Genomic DNA, 23625 nt, shown 5'->3' with positions numbered 1-23625 from the left:
AAAATCCGTATGATAAAACTTACCAACATAAATGTATAAATAATTAAAGAAATTAATTCAGGATCTCAACTAACTCTTGCATATAATTTGTCAACACTCCGACCTGTTGTTTCCATGTCTAAGACAATTGTCTCTGTCAAAGCACAAAACAAATTGGAGAAAAATGAGTATTTAATATTATTTTATTTTATTGGTCTAAAATATATAAAAAGGTAATTAATTTCTAATATATTTTTTAAAATTCATATTTGAAAGACATGCAATAATTTTTAAAACAATATTATGTCAGACTCAAAGATATTATATATATTATTTGATAAATCATTTAATATGAAACTACAAAATGACCATACTATTGGAAAAATAAAGCGATAAAGATTGGAGATTGAAGATAAAGGTTTTTTTAAATAAAATTAAAATTAAATAAAACCTCCAATTATTTAGAAGGACATGCATTTTTATATACACTATCACTAGCTATTATTTTATTTCTTTGTTATTGTCTAAAAATTAATAATAATAATAATAATAAACACCTTGCCTAATATTCAAGTGGAAGAAATCAACAATGACAAGTCTATTTAATTATTATTTATTATTTGCAGCCTTTTTTGCCATGATTAATTGGTTAATTTGATTATGTTATTATTCACTTTTCAGTGTTAGGAATTTAAATTCTAATATCAAATTAAAGAAAAATTACTTTTATCTATTTTTTTTATTTTTTTTTTAAAATATCAGCTTTTGTACTTTATGAAGAAATTACTCAATATGTAGTACGAGAAATTAAAAAGAAATTGTTGAGAATTATTACTGTTATAATGACTCCATTAGTGATTTACAAAAATTGAGCCTTTAATATCTTTAAATAAATATGGAATATTCATTTTACAAAAGAAATGAAGTATCAAAACCTCACCATCCACCAACCAATATAAATAAAGCGGTTAGATAATGCACCAATATTAATTAAATGATGCACTCGCATAAATAAGTTGTCCAATTTGGCTCTTCCTTTCATCATTTATAATTAAACAAAAAAAGCTTTAATTACTGGAAAAACAGTTATATATTTAAAATTTAATATTAAATTTAGTATATAATTAATTATTTACTCATACATTGTAAAATATTTATAATTATTTTAATTATAAGTAATTGTATAAATAAATTTATATATAAAATTTATAAAAATTTTGATATTCTAATATATTTTAAAATAATAATAAATTAAATATTTTTAAATGTCTTTTTAACTTTTTAATATTTGAAATTCAATTGGTTTCAATATAATTTTCTTAACATAAAATATAGAATATTATTTATTATATTATATAAATTAATACTATAAATATAAATAAATATTACTATGTTTAAAGTTAAAAAGTTATTATACAATTAAAAGGCTAACTTGTTAGTTAATAAAAATATTAAAAATATAATTTAGATTGTTACTTTTAGAATCATACCTATTATCTAATTAGAAATTAATCAATATTATTAAATATTTAATTAAAATATTATGTTTAGAATTAAAATTATTATTTATCTAAAAATATAATTTATTAATTAATAGAAAATAATTATAAAATTACATATAAATTTAAACTTCATATATTAAAAATAAATATCCATCTCAAAACAAAATCTCTATATATTGAAATATAGTCATACATCTTAAAAAGCATCTGTGTCCTGAAATTTTTAATATATATAGATTTTTAGATTTTTAATTTTAAAATTGTACTTTAATATTAGCTTTAATTTATATTTATATTTTTATTATTAAATTTAATTTATATTCTTTAATTTTTAATTTCAGATTGAACTTTGACATTGGTTCAATTATAACGTTTTATGAAATTATTAACTAAATTTACTGACATTACCATCTTTAACATTAACAATAATTAAAAAAGAAATGAGATAATTATATTATTAAAATATTGTCATTTAAACGTATAAAATTAATAAAAATTTAAAAATTTTAAAAAGATTAATTTATATATTAAATAATAATATTTTAATAATAAACAAGCCTATAATTTTAAAATTAAGCAGATTTTTTTTATTGTTGTTGAAATTTACATTATATCAACGGATAATTTTATTAAATAATTAAAATTATTATAATAATATCTGGTGCCAAAAATAAAAAATAAAAATATTATATGCTAGATGCAATAACAATTGAAACAAAATCGTTTTGACAATTAACTTCAAGAAAAAGGTTGGTTCGACCATCATTCTCCTGCAAAATAAAGATTTTAATTTTGTTTATAATAAGAATTTAATAAATCGTAATTGCAACATCAGCACGATCCATAAATGAGTTGGCCACGTGCTGGTAAAATAAATCAAAGAGAAAATACGCATCTTTACGTGAAACATATTAGTACATGACATAAAACTATAAATATAAATAGATCAAATATTTTTATAACGTTAGTTTAGAAATTGTGACATTTATTATTATATATTAATTACGCAATAGTAAAAAAATATAAGTTTTACCAACATTCATTTTTTTTACCAGATGTCAATTACAGTGTAACTAAAATATTAAGATAAGAAATAATGGTTGAATGTCGGACTACAGATATGGAATGATATGTATTTTGGTTAGTGGTCCAACAAGAAGAATTTATTAATGGTTTGTTGATAAAAAAATGATAGTGTATTAGTGATGGAATATATTACATAAGGATATATTAGTAACTCAATAAATTAATTATTTTTTAAAAAAATTAATAATTTCCGGATGGTTTTTATCGGGTGACTCAAGATTTTGAATTCAAATATATAAAAATGGTTTCTTGAGGATATTTCTTCAAAAGCGCTCAAGGCCGCATTTCGTTTGGATCTTTCTCCTTAGTCTCGAGATTAATGTTGTGGTGACAGACTTGGACTCAGTCTAAGCTAATTATGGCTCAATCAATATACCGTAGCGAAAGAGAGTACATATGGTCACATTCAGCAAAAAATTACTACCACTGGTTGTCTCCTTTATTTTTTTTTTTCGTTAAAAATAAAAACCTTATATTTGCCATAAGATGTTTGATTGATAATACCTCCACACCATATAAAGACACAAAATGAGTCTAATTGCTCCTAATCAAGATTTTTAAATAAGCAAAGCAACCATTCAGTGAAGTGACCATTAACATACCTTCTAACATCTAATTCAAGGCTGTTTCTAAATACCAATCCAAGTCTAGTTGGATTGATAAGAACTTCGTGCTTGGAGTTGGAGATACATTCAAAAATTTCTTCTTAAAATGTATTGATTTAACCCTATAAAGACTACCACCCCATAACATATCGTTGCCAGAAGCAAAACTCACTGCTTGTGCGGGTCCTCGTCAATTCCTTTGAGTTTCATTCTTGCGAATGTACTCCCTAGTCAGGATACTTAACGCGTTAGCTACAACACTACACGAGTCGATATGCACATTGCCTAGTATCCATCGTTTACGGCTATGACTACTAGAGTATCTAATCTCATTCACTCCCCTAGCTTTCATCTCTCAGTGTTAGTGTCAACCCACCAGAGTGCTTTTGCCGTTGGTATTTATTCCAATTTCTATGCATTTCACCGCTCCACTGAAAATTTCTTCTGCCTCTATCGTACTCCAACTTGGCAGTTTCGCCTGTCTAGGTTGAGCCCTGGGATTTGACAGTATACTTAAAAAGCCACCTACATTTTAGATGTAAAACGTTCCTAGACATAAATATGAGATCCAAAATTATCTAATTTATGTTTCATCGTTCATCATATTTAAAAAAAAAGTAATGTTATTTTCCTTTGAAGACCACCGGCATGAAGGTAATAAGTTAGTTTTACTAAGAATGAACCATTACAAAAATCTAGCGCAAAATGTGTATGTTAGAGACTAAATTCCTGCTTAAAGGAATTTAAGAATTAAGTCTTCATCCAATAATATATCCTTCATCAATATGTCAGTGATCAAAACTGAAATGCACGATAATACTTTAAAGTTGCGGGAGCCATTTATTCTTCTACATTGTAATACTTTAGACTCTGACATTATGTAAACATATATAATGTTATGCAATTGGACCAATTAATTTAGAATTTACCATTAGTATGACTTAAATTAAATTAATATATTTATTCATTTATATTTTAAATAACTACACATTATTGAATCCAAAAATTTAATATGATAATTTGAATAAAATTCTTAAATTTGAGTATATTCCTCCTTCGCTTATAATAAAAATGGGGAAAAAAAAAAAGGAAAAAAAGAACATCCAGAGACTCGGTCTTCCATCAGTGCAATATGTTCAAACTTGAATAGTTTTGCCTGTAATAATGGAACTCGAGTAGTTAAGACACGTACAAAGTGATCTCTGAAAATCATAAAAACACATTAAATAAGATTCATGCTACAATAAAAAGACAAATGCTCAACTGCCAAACTCTTATTCTCCCACCAAACTGAAACTGGTGCAAGAAAAAAAATAAAAAATGATTTCTTTGTGTTTCTTATGATCATAATCATCAAATATGGTTTTTATAATATGGCCTGTCCTGTCGACTCTGACTTGCTATAAAAACTAAGAAATCAATTGGTTAGTTCTAAATTAACAACACCAGCTAATTGAGCTACTCGCACGACCTGACACTAAGAAATTGAAGGCCTAGTGACTCTGGAATTTGCAAATTTTAAGTCAATTTTACAATAGTAACATATATGTTGTTCATATAGCATTATTCTATAAGTGGAGTTGACTCCAGTGGTAATGTAGACTATCAATAGTAAATCCATATATATATATATGTATAAGAAATGCTTCCGCAATAATAAAGTTTAGCAATTATTTTCTTTTTCGCAAAAAAGTATAATTGGATGTCTGAACTTTAATATTTTTTATAATTAAGCTCTTGATATTTAAAATGGTTGATTTGGACTTATGAACTTGACGATTTGATGCCACAGAAATCTTTATATAATAACCGTTTGCGCATGTAGTATAAGCGCTTATAAAAACATATACACCCAGCTCAATTAAAATTAAAACAAGAAAAAAAAATTGGAACACTGAATTTTAACATTTATTTGTAATTAAACTAATGTATTTTAAGTTAAAGAATCATCATTTGAATTTTAGTCACCCTTTTCATTTCTTGCTTAGACATTTCAATTTTACTCCCTAACTCAAAATGAAATCCCTTTTAAATCAGCATTGAAATTATTCTTCGATATTTGCATCTCATTCTTCACATCATTAGAGATCATCATACGATATCAATTCAAATGAGCAAGTCGATTCATTTCTCTTACTTTCTGTAGCAACATCACATTGCATTCATTAAGCCAATCATCCAAAAGTTCAATAAACAATCTTCTCACTTACAATTTCATGAGGATAATCCTAAAACTTTATCTCCCTATTGTTCTTTGTTCTTGCTATCATCAACTTCAATCGAGTTCCATAATTATATTTCAAATTTAAAAGATCTCTTGAACTAGCTTTCATATAGTATGTGCTTCAAGATTGGCTTCGGAACACCATCATACTTTCTGGTTGAGACATCATTGCCTGATAATGAGATAGAGAAAGAGAGATTTACACTTTCAATTTCAGCTTATTTCTTCTCCATGTCAAAAACACATGTAACCCTAATCCTAAAGCCCAATTATTTTATTTTTATACCCGTTTCTATGTTTTTTCTTTTTTTTTTATTTCCAAAAAATAATGAGAAATTATTTTAATTACATGCCTAATAGCATTACCTCATAAAATATTATTTTGTTACATAGTTAACTAAAGAGGCTCGTTACACCAAATCATAAAGTAAAAAAGCCCAAATCAACCGTTTTAAATATGAGAAGCTTAATTATAAAAAAAAAAAAGTTAAAATTCAGTAGCCTAATTATACTTTTTTGCCTTATTTTTTCTAAGAACTTAGGCAAAATAGAATCCATATACAAACATGCCTCTCAACATCCCAGTTAGGCTGACAGCTTCTCAGGACCTACATCATCTAACAATTGCCAAAAGTTTAAGAGAGTTTACCATTTGTGACTTGCATTTTTTTTAATGTTTGATAAATCAATTATTTCTTTTTCCAAAAGGATGATAGTGCCAAAACATTGATCTTTTCATTTTTTTTTTGTTATAATATATTAACTAGATCGCATTTAATTTTGTAAAAAGTATGTAAGTTTTCCCTTTTTAGAAAAAAAAAAAAAGAATAAAACAGGCAAAGTGGGTACACAAGTATAGACTATAGTAACTTTTTTAAATAAAAAAATTCACCAGAAAAATGATTTATTTTTTTAGTGATCACTGGACGGAGGAATTTAAATTCAAAAACAAAATATATCTTTTAAAAAATTAGATTAATTAGCAAAATAAACAAAGGGTTAAATCTTATTAAACTCTATATCCCATTGTATTGAACAATATAACTTGAGAAACTATATATGATTTTCTTTTTCAGTTCTTGACCAGCAAAATTATATATGATTTTATCAGATTTTATAAAGAGTGTTGGGTATGTAGAAAGATATGAGTTGGGGATATTTGGTTGACTTGGCATATATGGACAATGCTACCAACCACATTTACTTATCAATCAATTAAAATAATGTCTTGCAATTCAGCAGCTTAAACCGGTTTATGCACACCATTTAGACTTATTAGAATTAGCTGTAGAATCACATTCTTTGGCAACAATTCTTTTTTTTTTTTTTTTATTCTCTCTCTTTCCCTCCTAACTTGCCAGCACATCTTCTTTCTTTCTTTAAACAGTAAATATAATTAATATATTAATACATTTAAAAAAAAAAGAGATTTTGAATTCGAGACTTCAATCGCAACACTAAATGTCTTACCATTAGACTAAAATTTGATTGGGAATCATGAAACATGCATAATCAAATAAAATCTTGGAAAAGTTGACATAGACAGTCTGTGATTTAGGAATTTGTAACTTGGAGAAGTTATGCTTATTTTGTATGAGTCTGTTAATTAATATACTGATGATAGAGTGGCAGTGTCTCAACCCAAATATGATCTTACAGCAATTGATTGACCAAGTAATTGATGTATCTCTGAGTCAAATAAAACAGCTTAAATAGCATTCCCATTTTCAAGTGAGAAAGGCATCAATTTCTTGCAATTTGGCGATAACCCATTATTTTTGACTGTGTTCAATATTCTTATATTTTCAAATATTATATAAATAAAAAAAAGATAAATAAATAAATAAAACCACTCACATTTGAACTAATCAAAGAAGTGAGAACTTGTCTTAGGTTGTGAAGGTAGGGTGCAAGACAAAATTAAGAATTTATTTTTGTAGGATGAATAGAATTGGGAATTGGACAAATAATTTAAACTTAATTTTGTTTGATTTATTAAAAAAAAAAAATCAGATTATGTAGAATAGGTGCTTAAGAATGAGACGGGCAGAGGTTTGACTAAGAAAAATGCAACCCGATAAAATAATTTAAATAATGAGAAAAAAACTATTTCTTTTGAAAATTTGATTTGGCCTGAAATTAATTTATTGTATTAGCAACATAAAGAATTTTAAGACTTTTTCTTATAATAAATAATAGGTGGTATCAAGAGCCATTTTGATCCTCATTTTGTGTTGCCCAAATTTTGGTTGTGTTTTGGACGAAATCTCACAGCCACGGGCCTCTTCTCTTATCGTTTCTCAAATTTAAAATATTTGTTTTTAAAACAAGTTAAGAAAATTTTAAAGTATTTATTTTTAAAGAAACAAAATAATAAAGAATAAACATTTAACCATAATTTTTTTAGAAATTAAAAAATTAAAAATTATACAAAAATTAGTACCAAACAGTCCTGTAATTCAGTATTTATTCCTGAATAACTTAGCAATAGGATTAAGGTTGCAATAAAATAAATTGAGAGTACATAATCAATTCCATTCAAGTATTTGGTTGAAATCTATCAAAAAATTCATTTTATTTATAAATGAATTTCTATGTTTGGTACGTCAAATAGAAACTATAGAATTTATTTCAAATGAAATAAATTTTGTGTTTGAAACAATTTTATAGTTCAATTTATTATTTTATTTGGTCAACAATACCCTTATTCATTTTACATTAATAAAAGAGTGATTATTTTAAAATTCACCTATTTATGTATATATATATATTTTATAATTAATTTTTTTTAAAAAATCTTCAGTTTTCATTCTTCATAAATACTTTTTTTTATTCTAGTAATATTTTTAAAAAGAGCCGATGGCTTAACACTATTGGGCTCTTCAATATTGTTTTGCCAAATTAATAATTATAAACCTAAATTAAATATCTACCAACATATTTTTAAAATTATAAGTTATTAATTATTAATATTACAACTTGCTGTTATCATACAAATAATAATTAATTTTTTTAATAGCAAAATATTAAAATTCTTACAACTTATTTAGTAAAAAAGTCTAAACATAATACTAAAAGTCTTATAACTCATTTAGCAAAAAAAAAATAAAAAATCCTAACATAGCAGAAAATATCTTACAACTCATTTGACAAAAAAATCTAATATAATATCAAAAGACCACCATAATTTTTTAATCACTAACATACATTTACCTAATGTGACTAATACCGGCTATTCACCTCCATTTTCTTCCTCAACCAAGTAAGTCTAATGTCATTATCACACACAAAAAAATCTTTCAACTAAATACTCATTATCTTTTAAAAAGTAAAGAGCATCCATTACCTCCCACTTGGCTAGTTCTAATTTTTTTTAACTCCGTTATAATTTCACTTGCAGTATATATATATATTGACTGATAGTTATGATTGCACGTGCAATCTCTTTCATTGAAGAAGTGACCTCCATAAGCTCAACAGCAATAACATCATATGTGATTCTTCTTTTTTTACCTCCTTTTAGAAGGCACTTTTGATTATCGAGAAGCTATTGAAAAACTGTCATAAATTGGTGAATCTAGGATAAATCGACTTGAAGGACCTAGAGGCTCCAAAAGCCCCTAATAATTCATTTGCATCTCATCAAATATCATCATTATGAATATCATGTTCTGTTCGCCACTTATGAAATATTTCCTTTGCAGTTTTGGCACACCTCCATTTGCTCGATCTTTTTCAAATAGCTGACGAGCATCCTCTAACAAAAGAAATTATGTCCTGCACCAAATAATACTCAATCTTAACTTGAAAGTACTAACAAATGATATAGTACCTATGAGGTATATCTAAGAAAATAAAATAAAAGAACTTATTTTTAAATAAAAATCATCTAGAAAATAAAGCTTTATTGCCTTAGTTGGTCAAAGGAGAGAAAAAAGATGGAAATTTGTGCAAAAATAAATTCTTGTATGAAATATTTTGCATTGTCTCAAAGAACAGAACAAAAGAAATATATTGTCTTAAAAATCAAAGATGAAAAATTATAGTATATTAGTTTTGATAGAATTTGATAGAATTATAGAAACTAATTTATAAATTTAAATTAAAAAATGTCATCGACATTCTTCTGTTCTCACAAAAGGAAAGAAAGGAATTTATAAAATATTTTGCACTGATTAATTTTATAGCCCAGATAAATAAAAATATTAAGAAAAAATAGAGAAACAAAGAGGAAAGAAATGCCTTTATGACACTTTCCCAAACATTTGGTATAGCCCCAATTTTTTTAGGATGTCATTCTAACCAAATCCATTTTTCTTATCCAAAAGTTTAATAGTACAATTCATTAGCTTTTGAATAGTCTTCAGCCGATTAACTGCTTTTCCTTTGTTAATTGTCTTTCCAATCTTCTGAAATTCCACATTAAGCATAGCAACAATATACTCCCAAGCTTTTTTATTAAATTGCTTCTCATCTTTGTTCCCTTTGGCTTTTTCTTCTTTAAAAGATCAAGAAGGAGTTTATCCATCTCCTTTGACCATCAAAGATACTTTTCAGTTGCTCTAGAACTACTCACAGCTTTAACTTCATCATTAATTGGTGTCGTTATCTATCTATAATAATATAGGTATAAGAGACAATTATAAAAGCCATGATCAATCAACTAGAGAATCTAATTATAAACAAAATTTAAATAGCCAATAAGCATAAAGAGACTAATAAAGTTTACATATCAATAATTATAAAAGGAACTAATAAAGTTCACATGTCAACAAACATAAAGGATTAAACAAAGTTACTATCATATAAGGATCCTACGATCTAGAGACATAATCTTGCCATATAGTCGTTGCTATGCTATTTCTTATTTTCTCTCCTTGTCTTGCATCTGCATCTTTAGTTTTGTATCCAACTTCATTTACTTCATTGTCACATTGCATTATTTCATCATCAACTTTACATAAAAGATTTTTGTCCGGGTCATACATCATGAGAAAATTATGTAAAATGCAATAAGTTAGAACAATTTCAGAAATTGTATGAACGTTATATTTTGCGTATATTCCACTAGCTATAATAAGAAACCTCTTTTTTAACACTCCAAAGCCCTTTCAATTGCATTGCGCAAAGAAGCATGACGAAGATTGAATAGCTCATTTGAAATCTCAAGAGGATGACGAGATTACTCTTTCATATGGTATCTAGTGCTTCGAGAATGAGTAATAAATCCAAACCTCAAAGGATAACCAACATCAACTAGGTAAAATTTACCTATATAAAATTAACATTTTTAATTCAATAACCAACTAACTAATTAAAGATTGACAATAAATAATATATTCTTATGAAATTACCTCGAGGAACTATCAAATTATCTTCTCTAGTTAAACTAGCTTCAACAATCCTTGAGTCTGAAGCTGACCCTTCCCAACCGGATAAAATATAGGTAAATTTCAAGTCAAAAGTGCATGCAACTAATATATTCATTGTCTGTATTCCTTTTCTCCCCTTGTATCTCGATATATCTGCTTTTGGAACTTTAACTCGAATACGTATGTCATCAATAGTACCAATACAATTCTACACATCAAATAGAATTTATAAAAATACTGACATTATATTTTATTATTATATTTAAAGACAAGTTAAAAATTATAAAGCTAAGTTATATGTCTACCTAAAAAAAAGGATAAAATCTTCCTTCACTATTCAAGATTTCAAGAGAGATTGCAGAACCATCTAGTTGCACCAAAAACTCATTTTGTAGAGATATAATTGCCCTTAAGACTTGGTGAAAATGACGGCTTATAGTTTCCCCACTTCGATGAAAGAAAAAGTTTACAGTCCAATTCTTTACATTATGAGCTAAAATGTGTAAAAACTTTACAACCGGTTCCTCCACACAACTGAATTGAGTATCTCTAAGTAGATTTTTCTGTTTTAGTATGTTGACTAGTGTTTTAAATGCATCTGGTCCCATATGTAAGATATTTTAGCATCTGGATTGTTTTGTACTTGTCACATTAATTCTTGTTGAATAATTTATTTTCTACTATTAGACTCTGTCAATGGTCTCTCAATAAATCGGTATACATGAAGTAAAAAAGCTATATAATCGGCATATCCTATAAAAGATGCTAAAGCATTCCTATGAATGTTCCTCATATTACTTGATAGTTTCAATTGAGCTTGAATTTGACCTAGAGAAATTACTGCAGTCGCAAAGAATAATAAATTATTAGACAAACATTGTTACACATAAAACCAATTCAAAAGCAAAAGTCTATATAATGTCAGCAAATAAATACATGTACTTTTGGACCTTTGAAGGCATACCATTTTGAAAACATTGATGATGTTAATGGGTCATATGTGGTATCATGATAAGCCTACATAAGTTTTAAAGCTTGAAAATAGAATTTATTTTTTTGGAACTTTGTATATGCAGCTCTTACTTTACTAAGATAGGGGAGCTTATTAGGCGTGGGAATTATCTTGCTAATTGGGGGGGCAAAAAAGATGCCTTATTAAAGGAAAAAAATAAGAAATGAAAAGAAAAGAAATATACAAGTTGATTCACTTGTTTTACATTATATAATACACATTTGGAAAAAAACATTAATAAAGTAAATATGAACTTATATGTATTCATAAATATTGGTTATTTATTAAGCTGCCAGGGAATACTAATGGAGTATGAAAAAAGAGATAGAAGTGTAGGAAACGATGAGCTTGATATGAACCTAATTGATGATTTAGAAAATGAATTGAAACTTGAACAACAAGAACTACTATAGGCTCAAGTGCTAAATGGTGGAGATATAACAATAAAGTAATAGAGTCAGGAAAGTCTCTTGAAAAACAAGTCAAGCAATTGAGTTCTTTCTATTTTTTTCAGTTATTAGGTTTCTATTTGCTACTATTCATACACTAATTATCTGTATTCTGCAGACCACAATAGCAAACCTAATTGAGAGGTTTTATGATCCAACCAAAGGACATATTCTCTTAAATAGCGTTCCTTTAGTAGAGATTTGTCATGAACATCTACACAGAAAAGTAATTTCATATATACTCATTACTTCTTTTACTTATAAAGTAGAAAATATTAACTAAAAGTAGTTTTCTGCTTTATAAAATATTAACTAAAAGTAGTTTTCTGATAGCAATAATATTAATTAAAAGTAGTATAGTGAGCCAGGAGCCTGTTCTTGTCAATGTTTTATAGCGGAGAACATAGCCTATGGGTCTGCAGGTAAAATCAGCAGCATTGACATAGAAAATGCAGCTGTAAGTTTTTATCTCTTCCTAATAAAGTAGTATCCTGTCTCTAATTCGTTATACCTTAACTCTTTTAATCAAATTGACATGATTGTGATGTTGCAAACAAATGGCGAATGCATCGAAGTTCATATCAAGATCTTTAGATAAATACCAAATTAATGTATGATCAAACATACATACACAAACATAGCAGTGAGAAAAGATGTATATGATGCTATTAGATTTAATAACATAAATAAGGACAAGGATCGATTGAATAACATAAACAAACAATCATGAAATATATAGCCAATAATCAAACACAAAAAGCAAAATAAAAGAAAATTGATTGAATAGAGATAATAACGAAGTATACCACAAGCGGATGATCAATAGTCCTTTGTTTGTTGAACCAATAAATAATTGAAGATATGAAAATTAGGGCTTAGTCGATGAAACACTATGAAGATAGAAATTCTACTAAAATCAGTTTCAGGGAGAAAAAATGTTAATAGGAATATTTTAGTCTAATAAAAATTATGGGATTATAAATGTAGAATTCATTTGCAAATTCTACAAATTTTATCAGAATTTACTTTAGTTATATCTAATTCCATAGAATTAATAAGCTAGAATTCCAAATAAATTTTCATTTCAACCACACACCTCAACTGTAGAATTGCAAATGAAATCTATAAGATTTTGTGGAATTCATTTCAACCAAACACAATGTACAAGTTTATTCAATTTAAGAATAACTACAAGTAGGTGTAATAAAAAAATTGAGAGAATTGAAAACATTCCGAACTAAAAGTTTTGGTTTCCATTTTTTTAGAAAAAAAAATTTCAGTTTTCAATTTCAGTTTCTTTTTTTCTATATCAAAAAACCAATATTTTGATTAATCATTAGAATATATATATATATATATATATATATATATATATAAATTTTTAACATATATAGTATTGGTGTGTAATTATTATATCTATTCTCTAATTATGTATAATATTCATGTTCATTATATATATATTAGTACTAATTTATATAACTATAATTACTATATTGATTAATAAAATATTATTTATTAATTAAAATATTTAGTTTTAAGAATGCTTTATCAATGATATGATGATTTTAATCATTATTATTAATAATATTATTAATAGTTTATTGGCTAATCAAAGAAAAGGGAAAGCATTAAGAAAAATTTTAAAAACTAATATGGTTAAAATTTAAAAAATTCCATTAACTATACTGTAAGCAACAGTTAACCAAGACCAATAGTTTAAGTCTAGAGTCAATGAATTTATAAACCAATATATGGTTAAGTTCTTAAGACGACCAACAGTTCGGTTAACCGAACCGTGATCACCCACAATTACAAGGTATTGCAACCCTATCCAAGGTAATTGCACCACTTCTGCCAGTCCTATTAACTCTAAATTTGCAGCGCATATACTATGAAGCAAAAGATTGACAAGGTTTGAGATTAAACAAAGGGAATTTCACCTCTTCAATGAATACGAGGCTTTGTCATGGGTAGTCCTTGCATATCAGGGGCAGGACATTGGGCATGATTATTAAGAATAAGGTTCAAATAGGCCCTAAACTTTACGCCCAAGGTCAGATAAGTCCTTTTGACTTTTCTGGGCTATATTAACCCAAAAAAGTTTATCACTTGTGGTTCATTTAGCCCCTTTTTTCTTATAGACAAGGGCATGAATTACACTGTCACCAGTACCACCGCTGTTAACACTGTAAATCACCATTACCACCGCCGTTACAATCATAAACACTGCCTTTCACTCTATTTCTTTAATTTCTTTTAAAAGTATTCTTTCTTTTCTTTTCTTTTTCTCATCTTCTCTCCTCTTTTTATAAACACTAGAAATTCTCGGCATTAAAATCTTATTCAAGAACAATATGAAACACAACAGGTGTTGTTTCAGTGGTCAATTTGAGGAAACAAATGCAAATCAAATTTTAACTAAAACAATTCTACCCAACCCACTGAAATGAAAAAAAAATTAAAATCGATTATTGCTGTTGAGTCGATATTGCTGTGAGGTAGAAAGGGATGTTTGTGTCGACGGCGACGGCAGAGTCGACGACGGTTGAGGCACAATGGGGGATGACAATGGTCGAGGCGACGACAGTGGGTCACGAAGATGATTGTGGCGGCGATAGTGGCGTTGACAACAATGGCATCGACTATTTGTTGCTGCTGGCGGTTCATTCCTTCTTGGTCGTTGTTTTCGACCATTGATTTCTATTTTTGGGGCGATGAAGGGGAGCAGTGGCTTTATTGAAGAAGGTGGTGGTTTTGTTCAAGCAAGGAGCTGTTTCTACGGCAGAGCAACGTTGAGAATGGCTCTATTGTAGGAGGTGGCATCGACGATGGCTGTATTGCTGGCATTGACAATGGGTGTTAATGATGGTGTTCTTAACGGTGGAAGTAGTGTTATGTGGTGGTTAGAAAGATGTTTATTGTTTGTTTATTTGTCATAAAAATATTTATTATATGTTAAATTTAATTTAAAAACTGTAAATTTATATTTATTTACTTTCTTGTATGCCCGCATTTTCTGTGGAAGTGCAGCTCACGGTCCTTGTATTTTAACAAAAAAGGGGTGAATTGATCCAAATTTGCCAAGTATTGGGTTTAAATGGCCCAAATTTATTTGACTTCGGCCTCAAGGTTCAGAGCCTATTTGAATCTTATTCCTTATTATTAATACGATGAGTTGCCAAGTGGGGTCCCTCCTGATAGTGCAGTCTTCAATGTCCCTGGCGCATGTTTCAAGACACAAAATAATTTCAACACATTCTGAAAGATAGCTGTGTTTGCGGGAAGCCAAGAAGTTTGTTGCAAGAAATTGCAATTAAGCAATTTATGACCAATTTCACCTGCATATTCTTATTGGCCACCATTGCCAGGCAAGCACTGAAGATAGAAAAGCCAAGACAATTGTTGCTGCAAATATGTATAGAAATAAGCAAAGATGCTGCTGCTGCTGGCAAGGTTTTGCATGTTCAAATTCATATTCAAAGAACGACATCTGTTTGTTTGGCACAAATAAATCAAAATTTTATAAAAGCAAGGGATTTTTCTCTTTTAACTATATGTTTTGCATATACAATGTGCGCATATCTTGTTTGCGTACAAAAGAATTGTTTTGTTTTGTAAATCAGACAAATGGCTGACTGAAAATTGTATATCAAGATGTATATTGTTTGTAAATAATATACCACTTACTGAAAACTGTATATCAAGATCTATTGTGTATGCGAGGCAGACTTGTAATGTCGGAAAATCATATCATCTTCTCAAATTTATCAAGCTTCTTCACCCTTTGCATCGACCTTAAAAGTAATGCCAAGAAAACTCCTGCAATTTAGAAGTTTTAGTCTGAGCTAATGTGAAGCTTTTATTGAACATTAGAAAGTAGCTCTGCCATGATCTAAGTAATTAATGCAAGAAACAGTTACCTGCACCGATGAAAGATCCATTTGCAATAGCTTGGCTGCCTTGACTGCCAAATGTTACCCCCAGATTTAATAGGGTACCCCCTAAGACTGTGTACATGGTTGCCATTTGAAGCACTGTTGCTTTCCTAGCTGCTCTTTCTGACTGGTAAAGAAAGTTTACATGTATATTATAACAAGGCTAACACTTTAATAAACATAAAAGATGTGAAGCGTTAAAAGCATAATGTATTTCATCTTTCTCTATTTTATGATGAATAATATCTTCTTATTTTTCTTCCTCTACTTTTATTCTAAATGACCGAAAGACATCTTCTGGATATATTAGGTGTCAAGTACCTCAAGCACCCGAACTCGAAGTTTTAAATCTCCAGATTCAAGTTGTTTCACAAACTCTTCTATCCTCTGAACTCTGGCTGGCATGGACATGGTAGAACTTCTGGCCTGAAATGACAAACAAGTTCTCTCAATATCTCTGAAAATGGAAAAGAAAAAAGAAATCTGTATTCTATGGCATCTTTAAAAAATAGATATGGAGGATTTCTTATGCAACTATAGCTAAGTGGGAAATGAAGCTAGAAGAAAAATACGAGTAAATGGCAATACATCATTAGCTTGTTTCCTTATTTCTTCAACTAGTTGTGTTCCTGTACTTTGCCTTTTTCTTAGGTCTAAAAGTTCCTGCATGTGGCGTCAAACATTAGTGAATTGAGCAAGAAACCCATAAAAGCATGAGTAGAAATTGAATTGTCTACAGGAGATGAGCAGACATATGAAACCTGTGCATATGGGGCAGCAATCTTCACAAACGAAAAATCTGGATCAAGAATGTAACCTATACCTGTAAGAAAGAAGAATTAACAAATGGGGCAATACGGACTATATTCAGTAATAAGACTCGCAAAATCCACAAGAGAATTTTTGACAGGGAATGAGGGAGAACTGGGTTTAGTGACCCTTTCCTCTGACCAGAGAGCAGAGAGAGAAAAAAGAGCCAACCTTCAAGGGTTGAAAATGCTCTTAGAACAAATGTAAATGTTGATGGAAACCGAAATGGTTGGTCCTGAGCTATTGCAAATAAATCCTGCAGAAAGAAAATGGGAGGAAAAAAAATTAAAATTGACAGCTCATCTATGTCTGTTATAAATTATTGAAGGATAATTCATAATGACAAGGAGAATAATGAGTTAACTTGTAGATGACAAAATACTACATGGATTAACAGTGTTGTCAGATGTTTCCATCTAACTTAGACAAACACTAGTTGTATCAGCCAATCTAGTTGGAAATGACTAGCATATGCTCATTCTCACCACAAACTCATTCATTTTGGCAATTTATTGTAACACGTAAGTGCAATCCAATATTGTTTTAGGGGAAGGATGAGAGTAGAAATTGTGGGGAGGGAATGGGATAATGAAGTTGCATTCTTTTGTATTCATGGACAGGCAGCGAAAGAAAGAAAGCAATCTCTTCCTTCAGGGCCCCAAAAACCAATAAGCAGGAAGAATTTTGTACTTTTCAGTTCTACTCCTCTTACCATAAGACAAAATCTAAAAGGTCGTCCTTTCTTCCAAACAAGAGGTAAGGAAATAGTTTTGCTTCCTTCCCATTTCTCTTCTTGAAATAAACATAGCATAAAGGATCTATGCCTGGATTATTTCTTTAATAATTTTTTTTTTTTTTTTAAATAGACAATAGGATGATTACCTCCCCAATTGTAGCCAAAGTCTGCTGCTGATCAGGTGTTTGGCTCAATAAATTGTCCAAGAAGAACTGCACAGATCGCCTCACCTAGGGAAACATTTTTAAAATTATTATTATCATGTAGTGTAAAAGTCCATTTACAACTCATTAAGCAGCCATTTTCTTGGTATGATACCTACCGATGACAAATCTCCAGTGGGCTGAAGCGCTTCAAGATCTATAAGGCTTTGCATAACCTGCATAACAGATGCTTTGACAGTTAAACTAACAAAGCAAGGACAAGAAAGTTGATGTATAAAGTTTGTTTAATGACTTCAATTGCATGTTTCTAAAGGTGTTATTGCTTACATTAACTGAACAAGAAACAGAGAAATGAGAATAAGGTCATTGATCAAGAAATGAGAGATCAGGATTGGGATATGGAATTCAGGTGGGCAAGGACCAACTTCCAGAAAACAAAAAGAAGCAACTCTGGCTTCCAGAAGTTTGATATTTGCATGATACTCTAATGATTCAAGAAATTTCATATTTGGTCTTAAGCATACTGCTAATATTTGAAGGATTACGTTAGTGACACAATGAATGTTAAGCAAGAAACTCCACAATAGTCTCATAAAAATTCCTTAATTGCACAAAAGATTACAAGCTGTAAATTAGCAGTATCTTGAGCTGGAATACCAACCTTTTTTGCATCTTTCTCATAAACTGCATAGAAAAGTTCAAGCAACCTCTCACGAGTAAAATTCTTGATCTCCCCCATCATACCAAAGTCATAATAGATGAGTGATTCATCCACATCAACAGCAAGATTTCCAGGATGAGGGTCCGCATGAAAGAAACCAGTTTTCAAGATCTGAACATCATGTATTCAGCAATAGTTATAATGTCTTCAAGGTAATTACTAACATCATCAAATGGTAATTCGAAGAAACAGGTAAACAGGGAAAATTAACGAGGTTAGCTTTCATAGTCATTGCTGTATACCTGAATCAAGTATGATTCAATTGCTCGAGATGAGATTTGAGGACGGTTATATCCTCGTGAATCTAGCATGTCTAACTGATTTATTTTAATACCTGCATGCCAAAGTTGATAATATAATGCTGAATATTGTGTTCTCAAAACTGCTGCTGAAGCTCTTAAGTACAGACTTTATGGTTTTGTAATTTATAGAGATAGCATATAGTCCTCTACAAGTTAAACAAACACCACTAGTTTAGATACAAACCGGGTACATACTCCAGTGTCAGCACCTTCATGGCAGTATAATCCCAAAACACCAGCTATAAGAGAGGCAAAAATTGATTTTTTGTTAAGCATCGGTCATACAGTAGAACAATAGAGTGGAGTCTACAATCACTAACCTATACAAAGTCATTATTTCTGGCATTGAAGTGCAAAGGCAAATATTAATTGAAAAGCTAGCAGCAAGAAACATACAGGTACTCTGACCCACTTGACATTCCGAAAATCTCGGCGAAATCTGTCAGCATTTTTTCCTTCATTAATGTAATCAATCTCTTGGTACAAAATCCTGAAATGAATACAGATGTTGAAATGAAAAGAGAGAGGTACATCTACACCTGAAAAGTGAATATGCTTCACCAGCATTTATTTGACTCATCATGCGAAAGGAAAGATATATACAATATGGAGACCACCATGACATAATGAGTGATGATGCACTTTAACATAAACATAAAACATCGGACAAAATTGCACAGGGAGATAAATGAGCTGCACGTGTCTATAATTGCATATCAAATGCTCGATAATTTTGATCTTTAAAATCTAATATGAGAAGTCATACATGGGTGAGACTTACTTAGAACATTCTTCATATATACCAATCCAATCTCTAGTTGGACCACCAAAAGTTTCACTTCTCTGAAAATATTCTGCAATTAGCTTTAAATTACCTGGAAGAAAGACACAAAAACAAAACAGATCAAAACCACTTATTTTGACGATGAAAATATCAAAACCATTTCAACTATGTGTATGATTGAGCATGTAAACTATTTATAGTCTTCATAATAAAATATAGAATTTTAACTCAAGAATAAATAATTTGACCCATTGTCAACTTATGCAAATAGATGCATCCTCATTCTCCCTTCTTGCCTTCTTTCTAGTATTTCAATTCCCAATGAATCATTACTTCCCAATGTTAAAAGTAAAATCATAGCACCAACAGGCAACAGAATCCCTAATGCAAGGACAACCATTAACCAAACTTGTGGAGTTTCCTGAAAATCACCTAGTGAAGAAACCATGAAAGCACAAGATGGAAAAGGTGATGAAAACACAACATAGAAAAACAAAATGAAAAAGAATAATTAAAATGTGATAGCTTGTCAATAGGCAAGTACTAGAACATTGTGATCAATGGTGAAAAATACATAATACTCACGAAGATCAATGTCGAAAAGCTTCTTCAGACCAGGCCTTTGGACTTTCACAACTACTTTCTCTCCGTTATGCAGTATAGCCCTATGCACCTAAAGACAATAAAGATTTGATTCAGTAAAAAGATTCACTTTTTTCAATAAACAATTCACTCAAAAGAAAAGAAATTTCATTGGAAACAATTTATCTCTTTCTACTTCAAATTTAGCTACAATGCAAACTCCTTTGAAGAAATTTTTTTGGAATTGCACACATCCAAATTTCCTTAAAGATATTCTTCTTTGTTCTACTTTCAGTAGCACATGAATAATGTTCGGATATCATAATATTTTCAAGCAAATAAACTACGAATCAAGAAACATGTTCGCAGGGACTTCTCCTTTTGGTCAAGAGCTAAAAAATAAATCAAACACCTGACCAAGACTAGCTGCAGCAATGGGCTGGTCCTCAAACTCCTTGAACAACATATCGATGGGAGCTCCCAGTTCATTCTCGATAAAGCTTCTTGCTTTCTTTGGCGAGAAGGCAGGGACCCTATCCTGGATTTTGTAATATGAGAACCATATATAACTTATATAACAAAGTCAAAGCTACCAGTGAATATAAGAATGAATCTGCTACGATATTCTCACAGACTAAGGTCGAGAGATACCTGCAACTTGGCAAGTTCATCCACAAACTCTCTTGGAAATAGATCGGACCTTGTTGAAGATAACTGTCCAAGTTTGATAAAAGTGGGGCCTAGCTGCAATACTTGCTCCCTCAACCATGAAGCAGTTTTTCGCCTTCGGATTTTCTAAGAGAGAACATATAGAAACAAAAGCTAAGCGAAAATTATTTATCTCATTGAAAAAAAAGAACATATAATGAGCAAGACTACAGCTGAAGACCATCAACATGTTTGTAAAGCAACATTAACTGGCAGTCTTAATGACTTCAATAATTCACCTGCTTATCTTCTGTGAGGCCTCCCAGATATGCCCACTTTGCATTGTCCAGCAGAATTCGGACACGCAAAGAAAGAACAAATGACCACACATCGATACTCCGCTGCAAGTTGTTATAATTCTCATTGGCCCAACTGAAACCTTCATCGGAGGGTAAAACCTTTAAATCCTCCAGCGGTGGAAGTTTGTTTGTCTGCCTATATTTTGATGTCTTAACAAGTTCAGGACTAGGATCCTTCTTAATAATACTTGCACCATTAATAACCTGCTTTGTACCATTCACTTTCTTTACTTCTTTACCATTAGGCAATTTTCGCTGCTTCATCACCTCACTTGCAGGTACCATTTTGACTATTCGCCCATTGCTACCTAACCTTGAGGATGGTTTTGATTCAGTTTGCTGCATTTCCACCTGAAACCTTTTATACGTCAAATGGGAATTGCATGTTTGCCTCTCAAATTTTGGAAATGGGTTCGGAATTGAGCTGGAGAAACTGAGACTATCCGACGTCCCTCCTTGATTGATAATATCAACATTACGGCAATAACAGCTGTGTGAAGCCAGTATTGCCGCCATTCAAGCAAAAAAGACCTGTAGATATGCAATTCAGATAAGAATAATGAACCTCCAGATACATAAATGGTCCGTAAACATAGCTTCAAAGCCAAGCAAAAACCAGAACCCTTTTGCAAGAAACACACGACAATGACCACATAATTAGATCCTTCTCTTTAACAATCACAAGTCAGACATAGACATAATCAGTACTCGAGAATCAAAAGAAAAAAAAAAGTGATTAGATAATAATTAAAAAAATCAAAACCCGGAAGTTCAGATTAGACAAGATTCAACAAGATATATTGATATTCATTCAACAAAACCAATAACAGTCGCGCACCCAATAAAAGCAGTTGAGTCAATTCAATTCACAGAAAGAAAAGCAAAAGAATGCACTGCTAGTACTAGTCAACGAGAAAAGAATACAGTCCTCAACTCTCTGCCAAACCAAACAGAACCCATATGCGAGAACATAAAATAAAACATACCAGGCCAATAAAAGAATCAAAGACAGCTGTTGAATTGAAGTGAGGGTTCCCTGATTGGAGTGAGAAATTATATTATTTAATGGGTTTAGTAGAATGAAGAAATTAGTTAGCCATAGTTGTGGAGAAAGCAAGTTGAACCCAAGAAGTGAAGCAACAAAGGGCGTGGACAAGAATCCCTGGCGTGTCCTGGTTTCCGATTTCACGTTTTTAAGGCATTGTTTTGGAGATCTTTTCTGTTTAGTTCTTTTAACGACAAAAACAGAAAATTGGATTACTAGAATCTTTCGCTCTCCACCACATTCAAAAGTCTGCTTGGCTACTACGTGTACGATGTGGCGTGTCCGGTTTTCCTATTCATTGGCTGTCACAATTATTGTATTTTCTACCACACACGCTTACCTCTCTTGCTTACTATGCCCATGTAATTTTAATTTAATTACATTTTAATTGGTTCTCCCTTAGACATTTTCTAATTGTATATAAATAGAAAAAAATTATTTTCAAAATTAGTTGTTTGTATAAATTAGTTCTCATGAACACACGACAAAAAAATAATAAAATTATATTGAGATTTATAATATTAATATTATTATTATATTGCTATAATAAAGATATTAAATAAATTATTGTAATAATTTATTAATAGTTTCTTCAACCTATAATACTTCACTTCATATAATATATATATATATATATATATATATATCATTTGTTTTAAATATAAAAATATTAATTTATTAGATTTTATTATATTAATATATATAAAGTTTATTTTATATATTATTTTATTATTTCACTAAATAATAAATTACGATGTTACTCGTTTAATAATAGTTCATGTATGAGTTTATATATATATATTAATGAAGAAGGCAGAATTTCAATCTAAATGTAAAATTGTTCTTGTCTATTTAATGTAAATACCATGAAATTTTGATATTTCCCTAATTAAGATATTTTTTACTTCATTATTTTATTCTTCCTTTATTAAGAAAAGAAGGAGCAGGGCGAAATGGTAAAACAATACAATACAATTCGACCTGGCAAATCAGTACATCGCGATTCTATTGAATTGCATTATTTTGGATTGTTGTTTCGGAAAAAAAAAAGAAATAGATTTGATTGCTATATCATGAATTCAAAAATATGAAAATTTATGTACTTAAAATTAATACATGTGTACATTGATAGATTATAAAATTGATATGTATTTTGATAAATTATAAGAATAAAATTTATTTAGTTACACATTAATTAATATTTTATATTATTAAATAGCTAATAGATCAAAAAATAAAAATAAATCAATACCATAAATTTAAATTTATTACAAAATAAATGAACTATATAATAATAGAAATATTTTTTT

The 23625-nt window shown here is 29.6% G+C and overlaps 1 protein-coding gene across 1 annotated transcript; it reads right to left on the bottom strand.

Moving 5' to 3' along the window:
- Positions 1–15730: 15730 nt before the first annotated feature.
- LOC8289693 (protein ACTIVITY OF BC1 COMPLEX KINASE 7, chloroplastic) lies at positions 15731–22565 on the bottom strand. The gene is made up of 18 exons (XM_015727236.3): positions 22257–22565; positions 21211–21801; positions 20915–21058; positions 20676–20801; positions 20267–20354; positions 19679–19772; positions 19294–19387; positions 19082–19136; positions 18838–18929; positions 18536–18706; positions 18033–18089; positions 17857–17940; positions 17146–17230; positions 16926–16987; positions 16753–16827; positions 16486–16590; positions 16150–16291; positions 15731–16048 (listed from the first exon to the last, which is right to left on the bottom strand). The coding sequence occupies exons 2-18, from the start codon at positions 21784–21786 to the stop codon at positions 15975–15977; spliced, it is 2124 nt and encodes a 707-aa protein (XP_015582722.2). The 5' UTR covers positions 21787–21801; positions 22257–22565; the 3' UTR covers positions 15731–15974.
- Between the last annotated feature and the right edge of the window lie 1060 nt (positions 22566–23625).

Source organism: Ricinus communis, chromosome 7 (assembly GCF_019578655.1).
Source record: "Ricinus communis isolate WT05 ecotype wild-type chromosome 7, ASM1957865v1, whole genome shotgun sequence".
In the NCBI taxonomy this organism is placed as follows: Eukaryota; Viridiplantae; Streptophyta; class Magnoliopsida; order Malpighiales; family Euphorbiaceae; genus Ricinus; species Ricinus communis.
This window is presented reverse-complemented; position numbering and strand designations above follow the sequence as displayed.

Bases quoted from the DNA above. Each gene is read 5' to 3' on its own strand.
- LOC8289693 (XM_015727236.3), bottom strand. From the start codon at position 21,786: ATGGCGGCAATACTGGCTTCACACAGCTGTTATTGCCGTAATGTTGAT. The intron at 17,941-18,032 runs GTAGGTATCATA...ATGTTTCCCTAG, and splicing joins CCACTGGAGATTTGTCATCG to GTGAGGCGATCTGTGCAGTT. The intron at 16,049-16,149 runs GTAACTGTTTCT...TCTAAATTGCAG, and splicing joins TGGATCTTTCATCGGTGCAG to GAGTTTTCTTGGCATTACTT.